At 40.3% G+C, this 26,844-nt stretch overlaps 1 protein-coding gene across 16 annotated transcripts in view; it reads right to left on the bottom strand.

Moving 5' to 3' along the window:
* DTNA (dystrobrevin alpha) overlaps positions 1-26,844 on the bottom strand; it is a 309,414-nt gene that overhangs the window by 24,882 nt on the left and 257,688 nt on the right. For 7 of the 16 annotated variants that reach the window (XM_061598211.1, XM_061598258.1, XM_061598155.1 and 4 more), the window contains 7 exons: positions 24,057-24,134; positions 23,017-23,109; positions 17,517-17,604; positions 8,959-9,065; positions 6,343-6,456; positions 2,467-2,563; positions 926-946 (listed from right to left, as the gene is read on the bottom strand). In XM_061598211.1, the coding sequence (XP_061454195.1) occupies positions 926-946; positions 2,467-2,563; positions 6,343-6,456; positions 8,959-9,065; positions 17,517-17,604; positions 23,017-23,109; positions 24,057-24,134 (598 nt within the window). The remainder of the gene's footprint in view (positions 1-925; positions 947-2,466; positions 2,564-6,342; positions 6,457-8,958; positions 9,066-17,516; positions 17,605-23,016; positions 23,110-24,056; positions 24,135-26,844) is intronic. The other 9 variants (XM_061598116.1, XM_061598135.1, XM_061598126.1 and 6 more) reach the window with 9 other exon arrangements.

The following is a 26,844-nucleotide window of genomic DNA, read 5'->3' as shown; positions in this document are numbered from 1 at the left end:
GTTTTCTCTTTGAAAATGTTAGTGTGACAATTCAGTACAGCACGACTATTTAAGATTATTCATTCAAATTAGTTTGGATTCTAAAAAGTGGGCTCAATACCACATTATGAAAAGTAACAATAGTACCTTCAACCCATATTGAAAAATATTTTGTATGTTTCTTAAAAAGACTGATTCTGCTTCCTCCCCCTTTTCCACTCTCCACCCAGGAAAAACCAAAGCCGATATACTGAAATTATTTATATTACACAGCCTTTTTGTCCTATCAAGCATAATCAAGGCTTTCCTATTCCATCAAATCATGCTCCTGACAGCATTTGATAAAGGCAAATATTCACAATGATAGAGCGACAATGGCTTAACACTACCACTTTTCTCTTTGTCCATGTGTATGTACACCTTGCTATTGCACACCATCTTTGTAGCAACAACAGGAAGTGGCTAGCATCCAAGCCACACCATCTTTGTGACAAAACTGAGGAACAAAAAAAATTATTTTTGTATTACAGTGAGAAATCCCTCACAACACTTCCTGACCTAGTGAAAAATCCAAAATTTCACTAATCTGAAGTATTTCTGCACTTTCAAATTTCAGGAGGCTGCTCACGGTCACACACTTTAATAGTTTGTGTTGGACAGCATGGAAGAATTATTGCTCTTTGTGCCAAAGATACCATTTTATCAGTAGTGAGCCATGGAGATCTCTTACATTTATTGCTGAACTCTCAAGAAACCTGTAACACTTAATTAGCTGACTGTGTAAAGTATTTTAACTCCTCAGATAAAAGGTTAAAGGCATGCAAGGTAGTGTTATTTATTGGTCCAGAGCACGTAAACACATTTCAAGCAGATGTAGTACAGCGCACATTTCGATCACAGGAGCACTCTTTAAGAGTTAGTGACATCTACTGGGTAAATAACTTACTCCCTGCTTCAATTCTTCTTCCTAAAGAAAGATTGGGCCATTGTGAGTCAGATGAGTCTGAGTTTAAAGGAGGAGGTAAAGGAGAGCTGAAGGTACAGAGCAGGCAAAAACCTGGTTTCTGTTGCTATCCTCACTCTGCAAAACAAATCCCTTAGGGCAGCATTAGAGCCAGTGTGGTGTCGGACTGGGACCTGGGAGACCAGGATTCAAATCCCTGTTTGGCCATGAAGCTCACTGGGTGGCCTTGAGCCAGTCACTACCTCTCAGCCTAACCTACCTCACAGGGTTGTTTTATTTATTTATTATTTGATTTATATCCTGCCCTTCCTCCCAGCAGGAGCCTTGTTGCGAGAATAAAATTGGGAGGGAGATAACCATGTTTGTATGCTACCTTGAGCTCCTTGGAGGAAAGGTGGGATATAAATAAATAAACAAACAAATAAATAATATTTCTGAATACCAGTTGCTGGGGGGCAAATAATGGGGGACAGCTGTTGCCTTTCTGTCCCATTTGTGAAGTTCTAGAGTCATCTGGCTGACCATTGCTAGAATAGATGGTCAGATCCAGCAGGGCTCATATTTTTATGTTCTTACTGCACTTACATAACAACAACAGGAGTTGGCTGTACAGCACCACACCTCCAAGTTAAATGGTGCACCCAGATTCAAACCACAGAAGGGCCCTGCCCCAAATCTTCCAAAACGTGTTGTATTGTTAGATTCAAACATATAATGAATATAGGATCCAGGAACAGCAAAGATAGTTTAATAGCCATTTTGCTGTGGACTTCTGTATTTCAGTGCAAAGTCTACTTCAGTGAAGATACCTTGTTAAATAGAGGGAGGTACCAGGAAAAGAAGAGAATTTTAGCCCCTGAAAGTGCATATGAATTAAGTTTAACGAGACTGTGCTGGTTTATGACAGGACTTGATTTTATATATTAGCAAAATTCCAGATAACTGAAGTTGGGTCCTGTCTCCCTTGTCTGCTCCAGCTTGTTATTTATTTATTTATTAGATTTATATCCCACCCTTCTTCCCAGTAGGAGCCCAGGGCGGCAATACTTGTATATTCTGTTATCACACGTACACATTTCTGCACATTAGTCCCTTTTCAGATCATTTATGCTGAAGAGGTTAATGAACAGGGAATGTATATAATGAAGTATGATAACTAGCAACAACACTCCTTTAGTACTTGGAGAAAGGGGCATTTGGATCCAATCTCCATTACTGCTGTTTTTGTGGACAGAAGTTGCAAGTTGCAAAGATTAAAAGGACAACAACAACATGATATTCATCTGGACAATGAGAATAATTAATGCTTGAAAGAGGGAGGGACATTTCTCCGAACAAACATCTATGGCAGTTATGGGGACCCTGTGGCCCTCCAGCTATTGATAGACTCCATCAGCCCCAACCAGCATGGCCAATGGTAAGGGAAGTCATAGTTCAACAACATCTGGAGGACCACACATTCCTCATTCCTGATCTAGGGGACAAATGCTATAGGTTGAGTAATTAAAGTAAGAGTATTTTACCTTGAGCAGTTTCATGAGGCCTTCTAATTGAACCATGAGTTCTCTCCGGCTTTCCTGAAGAGCAGACATCCTCTGTTCCAGTTCATCCTTCCTCTGTCTAAGATATAAGGATTTAAGATTAGAGCAGGTATCTGACCATCCCAGTGAATGAATATGCAGTGGAAAGCCTGCATTTGTAATCCAACACACATGACAATCTACACACAGGTTACTACACCTGATTTGCTACTCAGCGTTTTTCTCAGGACTGCAGCTGAAAACTAGGAACTTGGTCATAGTCTTACAGAAGGTGAGGTGCCAGGAGGGCTTTCCATTAGCCCTCTAGAACTTCCTCCTATTTATTTTATTATTTATTTTTACCATCTCTTCCTCCAAGAAGCTCAGGGCAACATACTTTGTTTTTTACACACTTCATGCTTTATCTTCACAACAATCCATAAGATGGATTAGGCTGTGAAAGAGTAATCAGAGACAGACCACCACAGAAAACACTTTCATTATATAATTTCAAACACAGTATCTTTCAATGTAAGGAGCGTATTTAGTATCCTTTAAGGAGGTACTAACTTTTTGTGGAAAAAAAGAGTTAATTTGGGACAATCAGATTGGCTTTGTATATTACAAAATGCAAGAGGAGGGGGAGACAGAAATTGTGAATGATGTATATTTCCTGTTTCTGGACTTCTGCAACAATATTTGTAATGGAATTTGCCCACCACTCCTTGTGTGAGTTTCAGATTTGCAGACAGTTCAGGCATCCCGCACAAAGATGTTTGAAAGTTCTTCTGCAGACATCATGATGGAAATATGGGGAGACGATGGGTGAACCACTCCAGTAGTTAGCTACTTCTTTGCCTCCCCCACTTTTGTGTGATGCCTGAAACTGCCTTCAGCAAAAGATAATGGGATGAAGTCTGGATTTTCCTAGCGGTTTGTTATATGTCAGTGACACTTGCAAATCGAACTGGTGCAGGTACTCATTTGATAAATACTATAGAATCATGTGAAGAGACAAAGGGGAAACATACTCATCCAGGGTGAATTTTATCACTGACTTCAATACTGTGTCAGCACAGATTGTAGTCTCCAGGAGGAGGAGGAAGGGCAAACAAACCAAGCAGCTTAACCCCTCCAAATGTCACCACAGTCACCAAGTGGAAGTCTTTATTTCCTGGCTGACTCCACTAAAGCAGCCCTGTAAGCTCTATAAGGTACTTACTGACCCAGCCAACTCACTGTACTGGATAGTGGGGTAAGGCAGTTAGGTGTGGGAAGAAAATCAAGGAATCAGACCAAGATTAAACCAACAACAAATTTAAATTTTACTGAAGGGTTTGGGGGGGGGAGGGAAGCAGTTGGTATAGCACAGTAGGGAGAAGAGCCTGGCTGGGAGTCCAGAGTCTGTGAGTTCAAATCCCCGCTTGTGTCTCCTGGGTGTAAAGGGCCAGCTAAAGATCACCCCCACAGTGAGTGGCTCAGGGGTTACGTGCCCTGCCACCTGTGCAGTCGTGGGCAAACTGCATAGTCCCAAGGAGCCCAGTTGCCCCCAGCTGGCAGTTGCAGACAAGGAAGGGGCTGGCTTGTGCAGCTGTGGCAAGCTGAGCAGGCCCTAGCCAGCTGGGGAGGACTAGCCTCAGAGGGAGGCAATGGTAAACCCCCTCTGAATACCTCTTACCATGAAAACGCTATTCATTCATATGGAAAAAAACTGAACAGTTATTATGATGATTTTTGGGGGGAGGGGATGACAGATTTTAGAACAGTTTTAACAGTTAACCACAGAAGTAATTAAGATATGAAAACAACATGAAAAACACACCCATCTAAACCTAGCCTAGGCTGTCCCCCTAGTTAAGCCACAACCTAGCCACAAAGCAATTTCAGCTCATCTTAGGACTTAGTCCACTGGCAGTGCAGCTTCCAGCCTGCTTGCTTTTAACTCGGTTTCTTTTGTCCCTAGAGTCTGGTTCCTCTGCAACACTGTCCATCCTGGCTTCTTGTGGTTTGTAGCTCTTTTTCTTTCTTGAATTCCCCAACAGCTCTTTAACACCCTCACTCCTTTGCCTGCTTCACTTTGGGCCCCTTCAGACTGGTGGGGTTTGTGTGTGTTTGTATTCTGCAATATGTAATGGATGCAATAATAGTGCATTAGTGGTGAATTTATACCGGACCATCCACCCATCATCCCTCTTTATTAGTTGTTCTGTGATGCTTCCTCAGTGTTACTACATTGATGACATCCGGAGGGGTACTCTTGCGCGACAGCACAACAAAACCAGGACAACTCCCCCACCCCTTGAATACTTGTGGTATGAAAAATTACAAGACTTTAGCAGGAAACTACAGGACATGTACTAGCGAAGCAGCATGACTGCTCCAAAACTTTTGCAGGCACAAATAGTATTGTAAGCGTGATCATATATAACCCTCCCAGTAACATCATGAGCACAAATCGTGATGAATGCTCCATAAAAATGATGTCTGGAGGGGCCTTTATATATACTATTTTAACTCCTGCTCCCCACCTCTTAGCCAACCAGAATTGCAATAAAGTTTTGCTATTTTTTTGGCTAAGTTTTTGTTTCCTATAATAACAATTAGGTTTCTTTCCCTGTCCTATGGTTTCAGTTTACTGGGCTGAACTTTTGAACCTTCTATGATCTTTTGGGGCCCCGAGCAAGAACGTACTCTAAGTAGAAAGCAGCCATTTTACAACTAAGAACAAAACACAAAATAGTTGCACACATAATTTCTTTGTAGTCATTGTGGAACTTTTGTAAGGAGCATGACCAATCCACGTATAGCAGATTTTCCCACCCCGATGCCCTGCCCTCTAGATATTCTGGACTAAAATTCCCTCAGCTGCAGCTAGCATAGCTCTCTGGCTGGGATTGATGGGAGTTGCAGCCCAAAACATTAGGAATGCACCAGATTGAAAAGCTGGATGTTTATGTTAGAGAACCTGGGAGCACAATTATATTTATACTTATACTAGAGAACCTGGAATTGGCAATAGTCTGAATGCTGCACATAGCACTCAGGGAAAACTGCAAGGCCCATATTTGTATTTTTATTGTATTGTGAAGCTTTTATTTTGCTATTTTGCAAATGCTGTGCACAGAATTAAAATATACTCTTTAACTGTTAATTGTCGATTATTATTTTTATCACACACAAAGCCGGACAGATACTGTTCTTCTGACAATGCAAATTAAAACAGAGAACAGATTTCAGTTGACAAAGCCCTCTAAATACATTCAGTGTCAAGAAATTTAAACCAAGTTATTATGTTTTTAATTTGTGAAGCAAAACTAAAGAAATTCAAAAACAACCACCAGCACAAACCACCTTACCAGCACAATCCTATACATGTTTACTTCAATGGGGCTTACTCCTACGATGTGTATAGGATTGCAGCCTCAATGACTCAAATAAATATTCCAGCGCTGCATAAGCTGTGGCCATCTTTTTTAAAAAACTAAAACAATATTGGCCTGTCAACTAAAGCAGTTTTCCAAGAATGATTAAAACACATTTTAGGTATGATCTTCAAAAGGGCATGTACAGAAATAATCTAGAGGAATAATTAATTTTAATATTGATTACTTTCTAGTAATTCTATTGTACTCATGGTGCACATTGCTGCTGTTATTTTTGCTAAGGAGAGAGAGCGAGAGAGCGAGAGAGAGCGTTATCTTTTGGCAATGTTGTTAATAAAATCAATGATGAAAAACACAGCCTGCAAACAATATATGTTACCTGGTAATATCCCCCAACTGAACTCAATGGGACTCATGTTTGAGGAAACAAATATAAAATTATATGGTTTTTTTTTTTAAAGTCATTAGCTTAACATTATGTATTGTATGTGCTTACCTAAGGAGCCGAAGTTCTGCTAGGAGAGTGGGATTCTGTGCTGCCTTCTCTGGGGTGGGCTGAGATGCCTGCTCATGTTCAAGTCGCAGCCTGTGAATCTCTTGTAAGATTTCTCTTACAGAGGAAGAAAAAAGAAGTGATCAGTATATTTTCACTGAGGGCCTTCCAAGCGACCTGTTTATTGAGCACTCATCCTAATTTGCTTGCACCAAGATTATGTCAGAAGCAGCTTGCTGGGTGGGGCAGAGCTGCTATGCTAGCTTTCTAGCAGGTGGGTTTTTGATGCTTACCTGGAGGGAGAGGGAGAGGAAGCAGGGAGGTCAGCACAGTACAACACACCTGCAGGAGCACCAGATTTGCTCTGCCACAGTGTTTGCACTTTGGTGACTTTCGTGCCACCTTGACGCCCCTCCTCTTGGTAAGTAATAGAGACACACTTACTATTGTGCCAGTTCCAGTGTGTCTCCACCTCTGTTTTCTGAAAATGGAGGCAAAAAATGCCAGTCAAACTCCACCCCTTTTTACTCTAAAATGCTGGTCAGATCAGCTTTAGTATGTTTTTGTAAAATTCAGTTTCAGGAACATTTCGCAACTGATTGGTGATCAACTCATTTGTCTTCCAGAGACAGTGACTTTGCTGTGGGCAGTCCTGAAAGGTCTGAAATCAGCAGTGGGGAAGGGAGGTGTGGCCAGCAGAGGGCAGAGTTGCTTCAAGATGCAGCCAGAAAAAAACATCTTCACTGCTTTTGAATTGAGTAGTTTGCCCACAGCCTTTCATGACCTACTTGCTAGGAATCTGCTTCTGGGTTACTTGGTTGTGCTGTATTCGTCCTGATTTGCTTATGGGATGTGTTCTGGTTGGTCAATTGTTCTTCCCCCACTTTTTGATGCATTTCCCCATCACTTTCTAAACTTCCTTATTAAAAGTGATTGTTGACCCCTTTAATACACTTTAATTGTGCAAACCTAAAGTTTCAGGGTGCTCTTGAATCCCTTCCACAAAATAGTGACTGTGTGGAGGCACCCTGAACAAATTTTACAAACACTGCACTAAGCACATGGAACATAAACCAAAACCAAGGGGTGTAAAAACAAGAAGATCCTGGTAATCCTGAGGCTGTATGTGAGCTTCACACATGCAGTGAGGCTTCTGAGGCTTCCCTTTTGAAAGGAACTTCCTGACTGCCACCTGCCACACTTGAGACCTTGTGGCACTTGATGTGTTGTCCCAGGCTATGGTCTGAAGGCACATGAGGTTGGGTCTGGTCAGTGCCTGGATGGGAGACTGCCTGGGAACCATATGTAAGCTGCCTTGGGTATCTATCATGGAAAGAAAGGTGGGGTATAAATGAAATAAATAAATAAAAATAAATAATAAATAATTTGCCTCCAATGCAGTGCAAGGAGCTGTTGTATGGCAAAAAATATTCCAAAATCTGCTTCACAGGAAAACTAAAAACCCAAATATTGAAACTAGGAGGTACTATTTAAGTGCAGATCTGCTTAACGTACATCTCTAATTGCAAAGAAGTGATGGCTGTTGTTCCTTTTAAAACTATAACCTGCAGATCTGAACAATAGCCAGCATTTTAAGACTGTGATATAATGGTTAGCACTAGGACCCCCAGCCATGAAACTCACCAGGGTGACCTTGGGCCAGTCTCTGCATCTCAATCTAACATACCTTACAGGATATTGTGCAGATAAAATTGGGGTGGGGGCAGGGAGAGAAATGCTGTATATTACCCCAAACTTCTTGCAGGAGGAGTAACATTAATATATCAGAAATCAATAAATAGAAATCTAAAGGAAAGCAGCCACTATAAATGTAGAGCATTACTATTTCCACCTGGAGTTTTTCATTATATTTTTGAAAACGTAAACCCTAGTTCTCAATTGACCTTTTTAAAATAACAATGAACTCTTTGTGTGAAGTATTTGGCACAACCAAGGGTCCATAAATTGTGACTAACCTGATGAACCAACCACTATTTATTGGTGGCCAGCTACACAGTCCTGTCCTACTATAATTTCAGTGGGCCTCACCTCTGAGTAAGGATGTGACTGTAACTAAGGCTGCAATCTTGAACCCACTTATCTGGGAGCAAGACCAATTTAATTCAACAGGACTTACTTCTGAGTAGACATGGTAGGATTGCAGCCTTAGCCAATGCATATGTAACTGCAATAACAACGTATTATTTCTGCCCCCATTTTGTCCTCCCTCCTCTGTGATCCCTCTTGTGACATTTCCTAAACTGCATGTTTGGGGTAGGGGCTGGGACCTCTCACTAGGATCCATCCATCCACCCAACCAGCTGTACAAAGAACATGTCTCACAGGTTCCTACCCCAAGGGCCTTGTAATCTAACTACTACTACTACAACTACTAAATAATAATAAATTCAATTTTCTAACTTTAACTGCACTATGGCAACAATCAGTAGCCTTGGTGTATCATAACTCATACTGTATCTATAGGTTTCCTCATGATGAATCCTGCATGATTTTTGTCATCTCTGCCTTGAGACCATCTGTCTATACTTTTTGTTTCCATCTGCAGGCATGCATTTAGCCTGGATGTAGGCTACCATGCATTGATCGAAAAACCCTTACCTGTTCTTATTTTCGAGTTCTGCAATAAGTTGTCTTTGTTGCTTGTTTGCATCGATAGAGAATGAGATATCTGGAGCACCCCTCTGCTGCGGTGGCTGTTGTGGCTGCTGGAAGACAGGTCAGTCATGCCATTCAAAATGCCAAATCAATTCACATAGTTTACTAGCTGTTCGTTTAAAGGACACACCCTCCTTTTGTCCTGAGCAAACTATATCCAGTGGGAGAAGACATTTAGGAGCAATAGTTTTGACTGCCTGACTCCTCAGATATCTCACAGAGCAATTATTGACAAGAATACGAGCTATGCTAACCAGAAATTCCTTCAGAACCCAAGGAATTCAGGCATAACATTATATCTTCATGAGAGGAACCAATCTTTGAGAAGGGATGTTGCAGAATTCTGCCAGAAACAGAAATGGGAGTGGAAATTGCTGCAATCTGCATGTTCATTGGAGGTTGGAAATGGAAATCACATCAGCGAATGTGAGTGGTATTCACTATCATTTTTTTTAGTCTGCAAATGTAATGTAAATAATTACATTTTCAGCATTGTTTTCCCCTTCCACTGAAATGCATTGAAACTGATTATGTAATTAATTACATAATTAACAATGTTAATTTTGTCCATAGCAAATAGTGTAGGTTTTAGCACAAGCTGAACTGTAGTGAAATGGAAACAGTGCTGATTGCAGTGAACACAAGACGGGATGGAAATTACCGCCTCCTTACATCCCTACCTCTGAATGAACATATGATTCTAACTAAGCTCCTTTCTTGTCATGCCTCCAAATTCTGCCTGTTTTTGCCACTTGTGCTTGTGGTGTTCTTTTGATATAACAGCATTGCTACACCAGCATAAAACCACTATGCTAGCTAATATTTTGCTAATATTTTGTTCCATTGAAGCAAGGGAATTTAGCGTAACCTGAGGATAGGATCACAGCTGGCCTCTCTCTACAGCAGTAGCTTCTCTCCTACAATGAGCTGTCATGTAATAATTTTCAGAGACAAGTCTCACAGTATGAAGAGCATGATGAATTGCTCTTACAGTGAGAAATTGTGCTGCACATAGCAAGGATGTGGGAATAATGTTCTTCATTAACTGGAAATTGTGGTATATTAGAGATGAGTGAGCTGTTCCAAAGTCCCTTTGGGTTAGCTTGGAAATGATCAGAGTCCTTAAAACAAATAATAGGAGCCTAGGTAATTTTTCTGAGGCAATCCAAGGCCTGGAAAAATGATCCCTATTCTCAGCTTGCAATAATTGCAGGGGGAGATTTAGGAGGACAAACGGATAAAAAATGAAAAGGACATGGGAAGCCTACCTGCCACTGAGGACCCTCTTGCTCTCTGGTGAATGGGCTCACTCCTTGGTTTTCCTCCCTGCAGTACTACTGTCAAAGCAGCCACTCGTCTCAGATTCACCACTTGCTGTTTTAGCAGCTAGAAATCATGTGTGCTGACAGAGTGGTCAGCATTTCCAGTCTTCAGATGTAAAAGCCCCAGGATCCCTGGCTGACAAATGCTTTGCTCAGCCAGGGGAGATGATTCCCCTAGTGGTGCAAAAGCTGGAAATTATTCTCTAATTTGGATCTTAATCTGAACCAGAACAGCCTTGGGGAATTCTATAGAGCTTGTCTTTCCTTTGAGATGGGCTTTTACAAACACTCAGATGTAATCTCCAAGCTCAGCTCAAGAGAACTTTGCTGGCATCCCTTGTCATAAGAAGATGAGAGCTGGTGCTGTTATGCAAACATTAGGGCCTTGGAAGAGAAGGCTGGGACAGATAATATCAAAAGACCAGCTTTAGGATGCCAGTCTGCCCGTGAAGAAGAGCACAGTGAGCCAGATTGTGCCTCACTGCCTGGATTTTTGATGTGATTTTATCTTTGCATTTACAAGCTAATATTTAGCTTACCAGAGTCTAAAGAGTACCAGGAATTCCTCCAGGGGCATTAATAGATTTTTATCCTGCTTTTTAGGGGGCGGGGAAATCTTATGGGCAGAGCAATCCTATGGTGATGGTTGCGGAGAGAATCTAAGGCAGAAGTATCACCCCTTCATATGCCCTGAGGCTTTTTATTTCATTTTTTTAAATAAAAAAATCCTTCCCATTGACTTCAAAGAGAGAAAGAATTATTACACCAGCTCCTGGTCTGGTATAGTTGTTGGCCCTTTTTTGTGTGTGATATGAATGAGGGAGTCTCTGGATCCCTACTACTAGAGAAACACTGGTGGTGCTGCATTTGCATCTGCAGAGCTTTTTGCAAGTGAACCTGGGTCTCCTTTAGGGTCATGGGTGTTCTGCTGCTGGAGGAGCAGCATTTGCCTGTTTCTAAGGCCGCTCAACTGGCCTTTGGTCAGCTGTAGGATTGTAGCCAAGAGGTTTACAGAATAACTGTGAGGATATCTTTAAGGATATCAGCAGCATTTGTTATCTTTCTACTGTGCTTTGCAAAGAGTTTAATTCTTCTGTGATTTTTGCTGTGCCTATTCATCTCTGGAACTGAGTTTGATATAAGTTATGTTCAGAATTTTATTTATGTTTTCAATTCTTTTCTTTGAATGTTTCTATGGATGAAATATATATATAAACATCTAAAAGCAACAGTCACAACAAAATAGCACAATCAATTTTTTTTCAAAAAAAAAATCAGCCCACACAATAAGGCTATTCAAAAAAGGTGTTCCTTAATAAAAACAGGAAGAGAAACAGCTATAAGATACTGAAAAACTTACAGAATTCAGTGTGAAGGAGAAACTAGCCCTCAAAGTGAGAATGTGCTTTGTGGTATTTTACAGCGAGCTTCTGTTCATGTAGATTTTATTTATGTCTTCTTGTTCAACATATACTATAGTGGAGAAAAAGATAACTATACTGACCTTATTTATGTCTCTTCCCTTCACCCCGTCCCACCCACTATTTTTATTATGTTTCTGCTTTGCTGTCTTATGTCCAAGGTACGCTATATTTTCAGCCCATGGTTCTTCTATGTTGAGATTTTCTCCAAATAATAATAATCTCCAGTAGCAGCCAGCAGTCCAGTGGTGCCCACGGGGCTACACTGCTGATATGGCTTTCCACTGCGCATCGCTTCTGGTTGCCAAGAGGGAGAGGGGAAAGTAGTGGTGAGCTCAGCGCAGTGGCAGTCAATCCAGTGCTCCCACCCCACCCCACCCCCTGCTGCCTTTCCTCCTCTCCCTCTTGGTAAGTGGCAGCAATGTGTGGCACAGGGAAGCCTATCAGCAATGCAGCTCTGCTTGCACCACCAGCCACTACTGATAATCATTGCTCTGGAATGGAAATGAAAGTTATGGCCAATGCAATCGGTGATCATATTTATCTTCTCCAAGATAATTTCCCAAACGGCTCAGCAATCAGGTCTTTGGTGGTGGTGGTGGCTGGTATCCATTGGGGCTGATAGGGCAGGAAGCAGGGAGACCAATAGTAAATAGAGCCACAGCCAATGACAGGCAGAGCCAACTAATTCTAGTTTTGACCCCGTCCTCCTCCTTACTGAGTTCTACAAGGACAACACTGAGACTAAGGAGGAGGATGCGAATAGGTAGTGTTATCCCCTGGACTGGCTCCAAGTAAGAAGGTAGGTATTCCAGGGCTGGCTGATTGACTTTGATGGACAATGCCCCATTTGCCATGATAGAACCAGCTCCAATGGCTTTTGGTTTCTGCAGTATTTGAGTTAAGACATGTAGTAGATTCACACTTATTTCCTTCTCTAAAGAAAGTCATCTATCAGCCTTTAATTAGTATCACATTAGAAAATCTTTTTTTTTTAAATCTTCTCTTCTCTTCAGATTACAAAGGTGGCAGGTATAGGAGCATGGGTCTACTAATATCTACAATAATCTTTTATGAAAGCAATGGCAGGACCTAATTAATAGTGCACTCCTATATGTGCCTACCCAGAAAAAAGTTCCTTGGCTTACTCCTTGCCAGGTAAATGTGCATTGAAAGCCTAAGTCAATTATACAGAAGTCCTAGTAACTGGGAATGCTACTAACTGGTAGAGAGCCACATGGAAAATAAGGAGTAAATTTAGATAAACAGAAATTTTGGGCAAAGACCCATTGTGAATTCATGTATTGTACAAATTACATAAAGTTCTTCACTAACAGATTACATGGTATACAAAAATGAAAGATGTAATCCAGCCAAAAGAAGCTAAATCTTGATTTAAATTGGGAAGAGTTTAATGTATGATTCACTCACCCACTGAAGTTACAACAGTGCTTTACTCTGGCTAGCTCACACTCAAACATTAAAGGGGGGAAAAAGCAATAAGCAAACAATTAAGAGATAATGCAAACATTCACTATGATCTCATGTACCTGGTGAACTGCTGAGGGTTACAATGTGAAACAAGCATTAGAGAAGTTTTTCAGTGCAACTTGTGCACTTTGGAAATTCTCCACTGGATATGCAGAACATTCTCTATCACCAAAGAACCAAGTATAATTCTTCCTTGTGCAAAGCTTCTTGCCTGTTTCGGAGACCTGCAGAGCTTTGGATAGTGACCATTATTATTTAGGCTGCAATTCAATACACACTTGTTGTTATGTGCCTTCAAGTCGATTATGACTTATGGCGAACCTATGAATCAGAGCTTGGAAAAGTTACTTTTTTGAACTACAACTCCCATCAGCCCTAGGCAACATGGCCACTGGATTAGGCTGATGGGAGCTGTAGTTCAAAAAAGTAACTTTTCCAAGCTCTGCTATGAATCAGTGACCTCCAGTAGCATCTGTCATGAACCACCCTGCTCAGACCTTGTAAGTTCAGGTCTATGGCTTCCTTCATGGAATCAATCCATCTCTTGATTGGCCTTCCTCTTTTTCTACTCCCTTCTGTTTTTCCCAGCATTATTGTCTTTTCTAGTGAATCCTGTCTTCTTATTATGTGTCCAAAGTACGATAACCTCAATTTCATCATTCTAGCTTCTTATGATAGTTCTGGTTTAATTTGTTCTAACACCCAATTATTTGTCTTTTTCGCAGTCCATGTTACGCACAAAGCTCTCCTCCAATACCACATTTCAAATGAGTTGATTTTTATCTTATCCGCCTTTTTCACTGTCCAACGTTTACATCCATACATAGAGATCGGGAATACCATGGTCTGAATGATCCTGAATTGGTGTTCAGAGATACATCTTTGCATTTGAGGATCTTTTCTAGTTCTCTCATAACTGCCCTTCCTAGTCCTAGCCTTCTTCTGATTTCTTGACTATTGTCTCCATTTTGGTTAATGACTGTGCCAAGGTATTGATAATCCTTGAGAAGTTCAATGTCCTCGTTGTCAACTTTAAAGTTACATAAATCTTCTGTTTTCATTACTTTAGTCTTTTTGATGTTCAGCTGTAGTCCTGCTTTTGTGCTTTCCTCTTTAACTTTCATCAGCATTTGTTTCACATCGTTACTGGTTTCTGCTAGTAGTACGGTATCGTCTGCATATCTTAAATTATTGATATTTCTTCCTCCAATTTTCACACCTCCTTCATCTTGGTCCAATCCTGCTTTCTGTATGATATGTTCTGCGTACAGATTAAAAAAATAGGGTAATAAAATACACCCGTCTCACACCCTTTCCAATTGGGAACCAGTCGGTTTCTCCATATTCTGTCTTTACAGTAGCCTCCTGTGCAGAGTATAGGTTGTACATCAGGACCATCAGATGCTGTGGCACACCCATTTCTTTTAAAGCATTCATAGTTTTTCATGATCTACACAGTCAAAAGCTTGGCTGTGATCTATAAAGCACAGGGTGATTTTCTTCTGAAATTCCTTGGTTCTTTCCATTATCCAATGTATGTTTGCGATATGATCTCTGGTGCCTCTTCCCTTTCTAAATCCAGCTTGGACATCTGGCATTTCTCACTTCATATATGGTAAGAGCTTTTGTTGTAGAATCTTGAGCATTACTTTAGCTCGCATGGGATATTAAGGCAATAGTTTGATAATTATTGCATTCCCTGGGATCCCCTTTCTTAGGAATTGGGATGTATATTGAATGCTTCCAGTCTGTGGGCCATTGCTTAGTTTTCCATATTTCTTGACAATTTTTTGTCAAAATTTGGACAGATTCAGTCTCACTAGCTGGTAGCAAGTCTATTGGTATGCCATCTGTTCCTGGTGATTTGTTTCTTCCAAGTATTTTAAGAGCAGCTTTCACCTTACATTCTAAAATTTCTGGTTCTTCCATCATACGGTTCCTCCATGAATGAATCTGTCATCCTGGCATCTCTTTTATAGTGTTCTTCAGTGTACTGCTTCCATCTTTCTGTTATTTCATCTCAGTCAGTCAGTGTGTTCCCCTGTTGATTATTCAACATCCTTACTCTTAGTTTAAATTTCCCTTTCATTTCTCTAATCTTTTGGAATAGGGCTCTTGTTCTTCCCTTTTTGTTGTCCTATTTCTGTACGATAACTATTGTAATAGTTCTCTTTGTCCCTACGTACTAGTTGCTGTATTGTTGCGTTTAGGGTTCTGACCATGTTTCTATCTCCTTTTGCTTTTACTTTCCTTCTCTCTTTGACCTTTAAGAGTTTCTTCAGTCATCCATTGAGGTCTTTCTCTCTTTTTAATTAGAGGTATTGTCTTTTTGCATTCTTCCCTGATAATGTCTCTGACTTCACTCCATAGTTCTTCTGGTTCTCTGTCAACTAAGTTTAAAGCCTCAAATCTGTTCCTTATTTGATCTTTATATTCTTCTGGGATGTTATTTAAATTGTATTTTGGCATTATGATTGCTTTTTTGGTCTTCTTTAGCTTTACTCTGATTTTTGATATTACCAGTTCATGATCTGTACCGCAGTCTGCTCCTGGTCTTGTTTTCGCAGAGAGTATGGAACTTCTCCATCTTCTGCTACCAATTATATTATCAATTTGATTCTTATATTGACCATTTGGTGATGTCCACGTGTACAATCGTCTTTTCAGTTGCTCAAAAAATGTGTTCGCAAGAAACAAATTACTGGCTTCACAGAATTCAGTAAGTTTCCTGCTTAATTTCTGTCTCCTAAGCCCCATTTCCCCACAATTCCTAGTTCTTCTCTGTTTCCTCCTTTTGCATTCCAGTCCCCCATGATTATCAGCACATCTTGTTTTGGTGTGTGATCTTTGGATAATGGTTATGTTCATAGGTTTCCCATTTAATCTCATTGATATCATTCACTCAGACCTTGCGTTGTAGCTCCTCATTGCTTTTGCTACATCACATCTCACTATTAAAGCAACCCCATTTCTTCTTAATTTCTCATTTCCTGATTAAAATATTTTGTAGTTACGATTGAAAATGTCCCATTCCCATCCATTTTAGTTCACTCACGCCAAGTATTGTAATGTTGATACATTCCATTTCTTGCTTGACAATTTCTAACTTTCCCTGGTTCATGCTTCTCACATTCCATGTTCCTATTGTGTGCATCGTACAACTCTGGACTCTCCTTTCGCATCTGTGCACATCAGCCTCTGGGCTTCCTTTCAGCTTTGACCCAGTTGCGTCATTAGTCACAGCGCTACTCGTACTTGTCCTTTGTTCTCCCCCAGTAGCTCGGTGAGTGCCTTCTGACCTGGGGGTCTCATCTTCCAGCACTATCTTGTGTTGCTTTTTAGATACCCTGTTCATAGGGTTTTCATGGTAACAGATATTCAGAGGTGGTTTGCCTTCCTCTGAGTTTGGATGCATCTTAGTCTGGTGTCTCAGCTTTTGACCATTCTGCCTTGGGTGCCCCTGCTAGGAGTCTAGCCTCTTGGTCTAGACTCCTGACAGCATTGCTCTCAGCTTTAACACTCTAAAACCCCCTCACCACGTTAAGGTGTGCATCCTAGAGGGGACAATACACACTTACCTGGGAGTAAGTCCCATTGAACCCAATGGAGCTTACATCTTAGTAGACATGTATTGGATTGCAGCCTTAGGCAATCCCATTTACCTGGGAGTAAAAGGTAAAGGTGTCCCGCACTTGTAGTGCGAGTCGTTTCCAACTCTTAGGGTGACGTCTTGCGACGTTTACTAGGCAGGCTGTATATATGGGGTGGGATTGCCAGTTCCTTCCCCGGCCTTTCTTTACCCCCCAGCATATGCCGGGTACTCATTTTACCAACCACAGATGGATGGAAGGCTGAGTGGACCTCGACCCCTTTTACCGGAGATTCGACTTCCTCCTTTCGTTGGAATCGATCTCCGGCCGTGAGCAGAGCTTTGGCTGCGTTACCGCTGCTTACCACTCTGCAACACTAATTCAATAGGATTTACTTCTGAGTAGACATGGTTAGGATTCTGCTGTTAGTTGATGTGACAAGACGTAATTGTCTCCCGAGTGCAGTTACCTCCAGACTGGTGCCAACCTATCTTTAAGCATGGTTAGATTATATGTAAGCAAGCATGTTTCATGGGATAGTAGTAGCCTATCATTAGTGTAACATGTGATAGATTCCAACTATTGAAATTCATTTTCTTGAACATGAAAAATCCTTTCATTCAGCAAGTTAAAACAAAACAAAACAAGACCACTTTCCCCTAATTAGAGCCACTTACTGATGAAGTAGTCTCAGCTGCCAGTCTTGCTGCATACCTGGCGATCAGTCTGTGCTCTTCATCTAGACGGTTTGGGCTATCAAGCAAACTGATGTGGGGGAGGAGCAAGGAAAAACAGGAAAACCATTAATATATAGGCTAAGAGTATAATATTCCTTAACCTATATAGAAAAAAAAGAGATTACATAATAGAGGTTAACAAAATTATGAATGGTGCGGTCAAAAGTGGACAGAGGTAAATTTCTATTCCTTGTAACTCTAGAACTCAGGATCACCCAGTGAAATTAATGGGCAGTAGAATCAGGACATACAAAATAAAGTACTTCATACATTACATAATTAACTTATAGATTTCATGGCTAAAAGATACAGTGATGGGCACTGATTGAGGCAGCTTCAAAAGGGAATGGAGGACAAGTCTATCTATGGCTATAAACCATGCCAGCTAAATGCAACCTCCACGTTCAGATACGGTATACTTCCAAATGCCAGTTGTTGGGAGAAGACAAACAGTGGGGGAGTTGCGGTGCTTTGCCACCAAGCTTTTGGGTTTTCCAAAAGCATCTGGCTGGCTACTGTTAGAAACAGGATGCCGGCCCTTGATCTGATCCAGCAGGGCTTTTCTTATATTTTCAACGTGGCCACTTTGCCATTTTGAAATTTACAAGGTCCCTTTGTCTTTTTGGATGGAATCCAATATAGCACTAACTATCTGATTCCATCAGCACAAGGATGTCCACTTGCACAATGGAACTTTCCCCCCCCATGTGCTCCCTAAATTTGTTCTGGGACTTCCCCCAACCCTCTTTAGCAGATATGGGGAGGGTGAGGGGCACGTGCAGGAGCAGGAGGGAGAAAGTTCTGTTATGCAAGTGGAAATCCTTGCACTGAGGGAATGAGGGCATTGGATACTGCCAGGGTGGCACCAAAGGGCAGCCAGGTCAGGCCCTATCTGAGGGCCCCTGCGGCCCAGAGGGGCCCCTCCTTAGGGTGTGCAGGTAGTGCTCCCCTTCCAGGATCCTCAGCAGGGTCAACTCCCAACCCTGCCGCAGATAGCAGAGATGGAGCTCCCAGCCCCCCCAACCGTGCAGGCCCACAGCGCCTGCTCACTCCACCTACCTCTCCTACCTTTCTGTGAATGCCCTGCACGCTGTGTGTGCAACTGCCATCAACCAAGATGGCAGCAGAGGCTGATGCCCCTACTGCCATCTTAATTGATGGCAGGCATGTGCACGCATGCAGCATAGCATGCAAGTGTGCCATCAACAAAGATAGTGGTGGGGTTATCTGCCCCTTAGAGAAGCCTCTGCTGCCATCTTGGTTGATGGTAGTGACCTGCACGCCCAGCATGCAGAGCATTCACAGAAAGAGAGAAGAGATAGGTGGAGTGGTCCTGCACAGTCTGTAGGGGGGGCTGGGAGCAGGGCCCCCGGGGCAGGCTGGTGCACAAGGGCCCAGTCACGCCTGGCGCCAGCCCTGGATACTGTCCTTTGAGCATTATAAAGCAAATAAAGTTACTTCCCTCCTTCACAAAGTTTGAAGGTGGAGCATTTTTCTTTTGAAGGTGAAGTATCATTAATATTTTCTTTCATGTTCTGATATTAAAATAACAGTGTTTAAGAATTTTTACAACAAACTCCCAAAGAGAACTAAAGGATTGCTTATTCTTTTAGGCTGTCATGATTCTAGTATGATACTGTAATATTGAACATGAAAGAAAATATTAAATATATCCTTTCCTAACGAGTTGTAACATTACAACAAAATCCTATGTCTACCTTTTCAGAAGTACATCCCATTGAGCTCAGCTAGTCATTCTAAGGAAAAAAGTGCAGTGTACTCAAGTGAGGGCTAAACCTACACCAGATCCTTTGTCACCACAGAGTCTGGTGCTACAGGCAGGATCCTCCCTTTCAAATCTTCTTTTCTTGCCTAATAGTCCCTATTGAATTGTGGGATACAGTAAAGGGCTCCAATAGGAGATAAGACTGAAAAGGGGGGAAAGCTGTTTTTTGCTGCACAAAATTGCTTCCAAAATAGGAATGGATTAGAAGTAAGAGTCCTAACCTCAGCTGTTGCTGTTGGTGGATCACTGAAGGCAAATATGCCATGAAAAGGCCATGGCATCCCACATGATTCTTGTAGCAACACAAAACCCAAAAAACTGGACAGTATAGAAAGCCAGAACAACTTTATATATCCTCTCCTCTAGACAAGTCAAGAAGTGGCAAAACCATCACTTGTTTGCTATCAGGACAAATGAACATGTGAACTTACTCTTGGACACATAGTAGTTGGAAGTTTGTGGGAGAAAGTAATTCTATATATTATTCTGGTATAGTTTTATAATCATATATGAAAAAGGCAGGGCAGCAGCACTAGTTATTTCTCAGTTGTTACATTTTTTGAGACTATTGGAGCGTGATAATTCACCCAAAGTCAACTCAGAAGGGTTAAACAAATTGGTCATATCACACTTGACTGGGAAAGGAAACATGCGCCCACACTCCAGTAAACACAAGCCACTCTGATTTGAAGAAATATTACTCCCCATCCCGAAATGTCAAAAATAAACATAAGTAGTAAAAAGTACAGTTCATTTCTCAAATTCGCGTGAGAAAAATATTGATGAAAGATATTGGAACCTGCAGTCCTCAAACTTGCTTATTCAAATGTCTCGATTGTTTGAATTAATTTATGTGTCTCAAGTCAAGGCAGCTCTCTCGGAACAGAACCCGTTTAATGGAAACTGTGATTATCCTGGGGTTGTCAACTTTTCAACTTGCCACTGTAATGGTGCCTTTTAATGGCAGCTTGATGCACCAAAATCAGCAAGTGATAATATTATCTCCATTCTACGAAAAGTTTCAGGATTTCTGCACATCATCAAGCTGCTGGGAAACATAAAGAGCAGGCCAGTTTTTCTTTTCTGCTCAGCTAGCAACCTTGAGGTTATCCAGATGTGTTGATGCCTGCCAGACCATTTGGATGAGATTGTGTAGAGTTCAGAACGTCTTGATAATGTTAACTTCTGTGAAAATATACCATTTTGTATTATTTGACCATTTTTTTTTATCTTTAGCTTTTCATTAGGAGTATCAATAAGGGACTACAGATACTATGGGGTTATCAGTCATTTGTTGCTATGTGCCATCTTTAACTACTACCCGAAGTAGCAATTGTACCTATTTTGGATGAAGCTGCAGCTTGCATTCAAATGTCAAGGAAAGATTCCAAAATGTTTCTAGGCTGCATGCTCCATTGGGAGGCTGCTCTCACAATTATGAAAAGTTGCCCTAACTTTTTATCTAAATTTGTCTCTTGGCAATTTGAAACGAGTTGCTTCTGGTCCTAGTATCAGTGAATATAGTGAACAGTGGTTCTACTTCCTCAGACTGTTACGTGATAGACAATTATTAGTGTTGAGAACTTTGTGGCCTGCTGTATGTGGACAAAAAGCACCTATCAATCACATGTATAACCAATGACAATAACAGATGAATAGTATCAGGACTTACTTTATAAAAACTACACAATGCTCAGAGAAAACAAAGTCTTTATTGTGGTCTGAGCTGTAAATATTAAAAACTAAGCTGTTCTTTACTCCTACCATAAGGAATTATGTAATACATGTTTAAAACTCTTAGCTAATTTTGTCTGTTAATGTCATGTGAATGCTCTTTTCAGTTAAGGGTGTCAATACTGCAATCTTTCAATGATCAGATGTTTTGTACTACACATTGCTCCAATATGAACTATCAAGGACTTTATTGTTTATCTACCCATCTAACCCTCAAAAGAAAGGTTTATCACAGCACACATTTCTTCTCTCTGCTGAACATGTGGGCTCAAATTTAATTATGTAAGTGCAATTTTGCAAGTATAAATTCAAAGGAATTGACCTGAATTTGACTGCTATCAGGAACAATTAGCAGGTAAATGGTTACAGCTAGCAAGAAGCATAGACAGAGTACTCTGAGAAGGATGCTTTCATAGTGGATAAAAAGGGTCTGCTACCTAAGAACTCTCTTTTCAGAAAGTATCTTACCACTGAGAAGGGTATCTTGTATTGTGTGTCATGTGCCTTCAAGTCGATTACAACTTATGGTGACCCTATGAATCAGTGACCTCCAACAGCATTTCTTATAAACTGCCCTGTTCAGATCTGTGGCTTCCTTTATGAAATCAATCCATCTCTTGCTTGGTCTTCCTCTTTTTCTACTCCCTTCTGTTTTCCCCAGTATTTTTGTCTTCTCTAGTGAATCATGTCTTCTCATGATGTGTCCAAAGTATGGTAACTTCAGTTTCATCATCTTACATGCCATAATACAGGGAGGTTCCTAGACATACATGGAAGCAGATGTCCTCTGCCTTTTAATTACGTTTGTGAGGAAAATCTGTTTTACAGAATCCAATACCAAGTTTTAATCATGAACCTGTATCTTAAATACTTCATGAATGTGATGTCCAGCCTACATTATTATTCATGGCACAGCAGGATGGACCACAGCATGCATTCAACCAACTTTTATCAATTGCTTTTGAGTCTAGTCTTAGGCACAGTTCTACAGTGGCAGTAGAGCAGGCAAATGAAAGGGCCTTATCTTATTTAACAGTTGTATTTCTTCACTTTCAAAATGATTCCAACTAATGTGTGAATCTGTACATTCTGTCCTACACAGTTCCTTCAAGAGAAAAGCTAGCATAGTTTAACTGACAGAATGTTGGGCCAGAGGGATTCGAGATCAAATCTCTGCTTAGCCATGAACCCATTGGATGCCTTGGACAAGCAACTGTCTTTATTTCAAAAGATTACTTTAGGAATAAGAGCATAAAGGCTGGAAAGCAATCTGCACATTACAAGCACAACAGAAACTATTATTAGTAACAACCACTGCCAACAGTACAATCCTAAAATCGCCTAATTATACCTGAGTACTGTATTTGTGTTTAATGCTGCTTGTTCATCAAGGCTTTCAGTTGTTTGTTAAGAAGTCCCTTCCATGTAAGGAAGTTGTAGATCAACATGTAGATCATTAACATACACTTTATGTGCACTGAGTAGAGGCTTTGCATCTTTTCAATATGCACATATGCAGTGAAATTGTGCTTAAATAACTGGCTGTAAGAATTTTCACACAAAAAGAAATTGTTCAGAATATTCATATCACATGAAGCAGTCCTATGCTGGCTTATGCAGATTGTGGCCCAGTTGGTCAGTTACTAGAATAAATGTCAAAGTGTGTATAATATCGATAAGTACACTAATGACTACCTTTTAGAAATTAACACAAATCGATGTGCACTGTAGTAATGCTAACCAAGGCAGCTGATTGTAATATTTAACACTGCTGAAATCAAATCAAATGGAATGAGGACCAGCCCAGTCAATTTAATTTCTGCTCAGTCCTTTAAGAATTGCATTCTCCTACGACCTGGAATCACCAGGCGAATGACCCTCCTCTAAAGTTCCCCACCAAGGTGCCCAGCCTGCACTAACCGTGAGGGGTTGTTCTGGAGCATGTTGACATACAACCCAATGAGAACATGTTCATCAGCCAGCCTGTCTGCAACATCGAGGCTATACTGTAACCTGAAACAGGGTTGGGGGGAAAAGGGTATAGTCCGGACAGACAAAGAGAAATAAACAGAGAAAGCAGGAGCAAGTAAGAGTGTGAAATGGGAATTTATAAATGAGCAGTCAAATGTTTTTTATAAAACAAGTGCTGAAATTGTTATCAATTCCAATCAAGGCAGAACTCAAGAGATATTAAGAAAGTGGGCCAGCAAAACAAGAATATCAGCATCTACAAATCTAAAGAAGCAGAGATGCTCAAGGACCATACAGGATCTGGCCTTGGATTAGTGCTACAATGAAGCAAAATTTAAAATATAAAAAGTTGCTAATTTTAGCTGAAATTCTTAGCACACTTATTTAGAAGAAAATTCAATTGACGTCAGTTGGACGAGCCAATCCACACAATAAAAAAAAAATCACATTACACAGTTCTTAGGAATGAACCATTTCAAATTGTGCTTACAAGACTACATGTCAGAATGCTCACCCATGTAAAATATTATTTGCAGATAGCAAACTAGTGCTTCAGCTAGGCAAGAACACTCTCACCATGCACTAGGTTTCTATGGTTGGGGATATTTTGATGTGAGGGATCAGTTAAGCATGTGATTCCCCCAACTGCAGAATGAAATGGTACAGTCCTAAGGACTGTGTACCATATTATTTATCTACCTGTATAGATTGGCTCTTATGACTGAAGTGCAAAATTTAACTATGCATACACAAATTTGCATCAAAATGTAGAATGACTGGTATTTTAAGATGTCATATGAAGACCTCAAGTATGTTACTATATTTTATATGCCTTTATTTATTCATGTTTAATCCAGCTGGCAAAAAATTATGAGGAAATTAAAATTCTCCAATTGATACATTTTGTAGAATGCATAGTATATTCAATGGAGAAGGCGTTTGCTTTAGTTGTGTTAGTGCAAGCTACTGATGCACCTTTTTAAACTTACCCTTTGCCTTTCAAAAAAGCTGGAGCAGCCCTAGCCAGCAATTTGTTCTGCTCTACTTCATTATTCTTGTAAGGAGAGCTAGTTAATGAGACAGGACAACTAAGACAATAAACAGTGAAGTCTGAAATCCACTGAAACTCATTTACTACCTGAAACAGGTAAGTAATTTAAAGAAAAGATATACACAGATGTACTGATTTTCTATTATTTAACTTATATATTATCATGTTAACTGTTCACCTTTATTATATATATATATATAAAAATATATATAAGGAACAGATAATGCTAAAATTTAAATCAAGAGTCTGAAATGGACTCTAATTTTCTACAAGTCTATAAAAATTCTGTACTTCTACTTCTCTATATTAAAAACATTTTACATTGATATATAATGAGTTTCAACCAAATGGTTGCTAAAAACCTATTTAAAGCCCAATCCTACACATATCTACTCAAAAGTAAGTCCCACTGAGTTCAGTGGGGTTTAGGAAGCTACATGTAGGTTCGCAGCCTTATTTTCACACAAGAGTTTCTAAGCTGCAAGCTGGATATTGTATGAAATGAGGCTTAACCAACTTTTTAGAATAATATTTAGGATATTATTTTGGCAAGGGGGGATTAAGTTCAGTGCAGGCTGATCCATTAGGGCAAACGGGGCAGTGCCCCATCAACCTCAGTCTGGTTCCTCGAAGCCCACCTGTCTTCTTACTTACAAGGAGTCCAGAGGGTGGCCCTGTCTGTCTTTCCTCTTCTTTAGGCTCAGTTTTGGCCTTGTGGAGCTCAGCACAGAGGAGGAGAGGGACAAAAGTAGAATGAGTGGGCTTCACCAGTCATTGGCTCTGGCTGTACCTACTATCGGCCTCCCTGCGTTCTGTCCTACCAGTCCCAATAGGCACCAACCACCACTCATTAAGTTAAGATACAGTTCTACTTTTTGCCATTACAGAAGGATATTCACCCCCTTATGGCTGGTCTCCAAAAAACTGTCTACATGTAACTGAACAAACATTTAGAGATAACCTCTAATTTAAACTTAGGAAGGTATTATATTCTTGTATAATTCTCTGCCATGCTTCTTCTTTCCTATATTATTTTATGTTTGGATTTTTATATTTAAATATATACAGAATCACAATAACATGTTTGTGATGCAATTTTGAGAAAAAGAAATATAATTAAAAGTTTTATGTATAAGTGGTACACTGAAACATGTCATAAAAACTTTCTTCCTGGCTGCGGTTTGTCCATTCTATAGTAATCTTTTCATGCCAACTACTTGAAATAAAATGCATATTATAGCCAAAAGGCTGTACACCATGCAGAGGAGTGATTTCTTCGTTTACAACACGGAAATTTATGGAATATACCATTGAACATGACTTGTATGAGCAGCTGCCAAGTGGACCTAAAATGGTTATTGTGATAATACACGCTCAAATAATGAAATTTAATAAGATATGTTTTGTAAGCTATTGGGGATGGTTATACATTTTATTTTATTTCATAAAACATTAATATATATATATATTAAAAATTACAACATACCATAAGAGGTGATTCAAGTTGTTGTGCTAGAATACAGAAGACAGTCCTCTAATTACTAGGTACTAGGATTGAGGTCTGTTTGGTTCTACTGAAATGGATGGCTCTGAAGCTAATATTTTAGCACACTAATTTGGAAGCAGGTTCCCATGAAATCAGTAATATGTACTTCACATAATGGGAATTACGTGAAAATCTGCAGGTACCATTCTGCAAATGAATACTCTGTTCTTTTTTATACTGGAAATGTTCTATGTACATTAAGGGGAATTGTTATGAGCACATAGTGTCAATCTTCAACTCTTGGAAAAAGAGTAGCACTTCATATGCATATTGGTGCCTTCATATCTGCATCTAGGCCACAGGATCCTGGTGAACATGTCTAGGAATCTAATTTGGCATGTTGATTAAGCTGCCAAGCTACAAAACACAGTATTACTGGTTTTACATCTGCTTCTTTCTTGTGTGCTTTTAAGGTGACTAGGGGTTTTACTCCACACTAGTCATACTTGGAGAAGACCACTGAAATTATGGACTTGACTAACTAAAAATTGACTTCAGTGGGTCTCCTTTGAGTATAATTTAGTTGGCTACAGCTCTAGAGCTCCAATAGAACCAACTCCTGTATTTAAATTACAACCAAGTTGTAGAGGTTGGCAGAACCACCCTGTGCCACTCCTGAAAAGTTTCAGGACACCAGGATTGTAATTTGACTATCTGGCTTTCTATCAGACTTTCCTTCATGCTTCTAGAATCTGAAATAGATCCCAGTCTTCCATTCCACTGATGAACTTATCTCATGGGATATGTAAGCTTGGCCTCACCATGCATGCACAGATCTCTTATGCTAATATGGTATGTTCATATAATTGTACAATACAGGTGAGGGAATCACCTGAGCAAGCAAAAATCCAAGTCTGTGATTAGTGCTATATCTAGAGCTGTGTGCAAATAGCCACTCCAAATTCTCCACCCTACTCGTACTCAGAGAAATGTGTGTGTGGGTATTCATCTAATTTATTAAGGGGGAGGAAAAAGACAGTTTTTCAGGGGCAGGGCTCACCAGTAACAGTGACAGCAGTGCAGCTTCTTTCTTTTTTCCTTAGTTTTTGTTGTTGTTGCTGCCACTGCAAGTTCCAACCGTAGCCTTGCCACAATTTTGCAACCACTGCAGTGTCCCAGAGCTAGTATCTTTCTGGTGCATCTGTTGACCCATTAGGTATTACTACCACAGGTTGTTTTT

This window comes from Rhineura floridana, chromosome 1, assembly GCF_030035675.1.
Source record: "Rhineura floridana isolate rRhiFlo1 chromosome 1, rRhiFlo1.hap2, whole genome shotgun sequence".
Lineage (NCBI taxonomy): Eukaryota > Metazoa > Chordata > Lepidosauria > Squamata > Rhineuridae > Rhineura > Rhineura floridana.
Note: the sequence above shows the minus strand (reverse complement) of the source record. Positions and strands in the feature narration are given on the sequence as shown.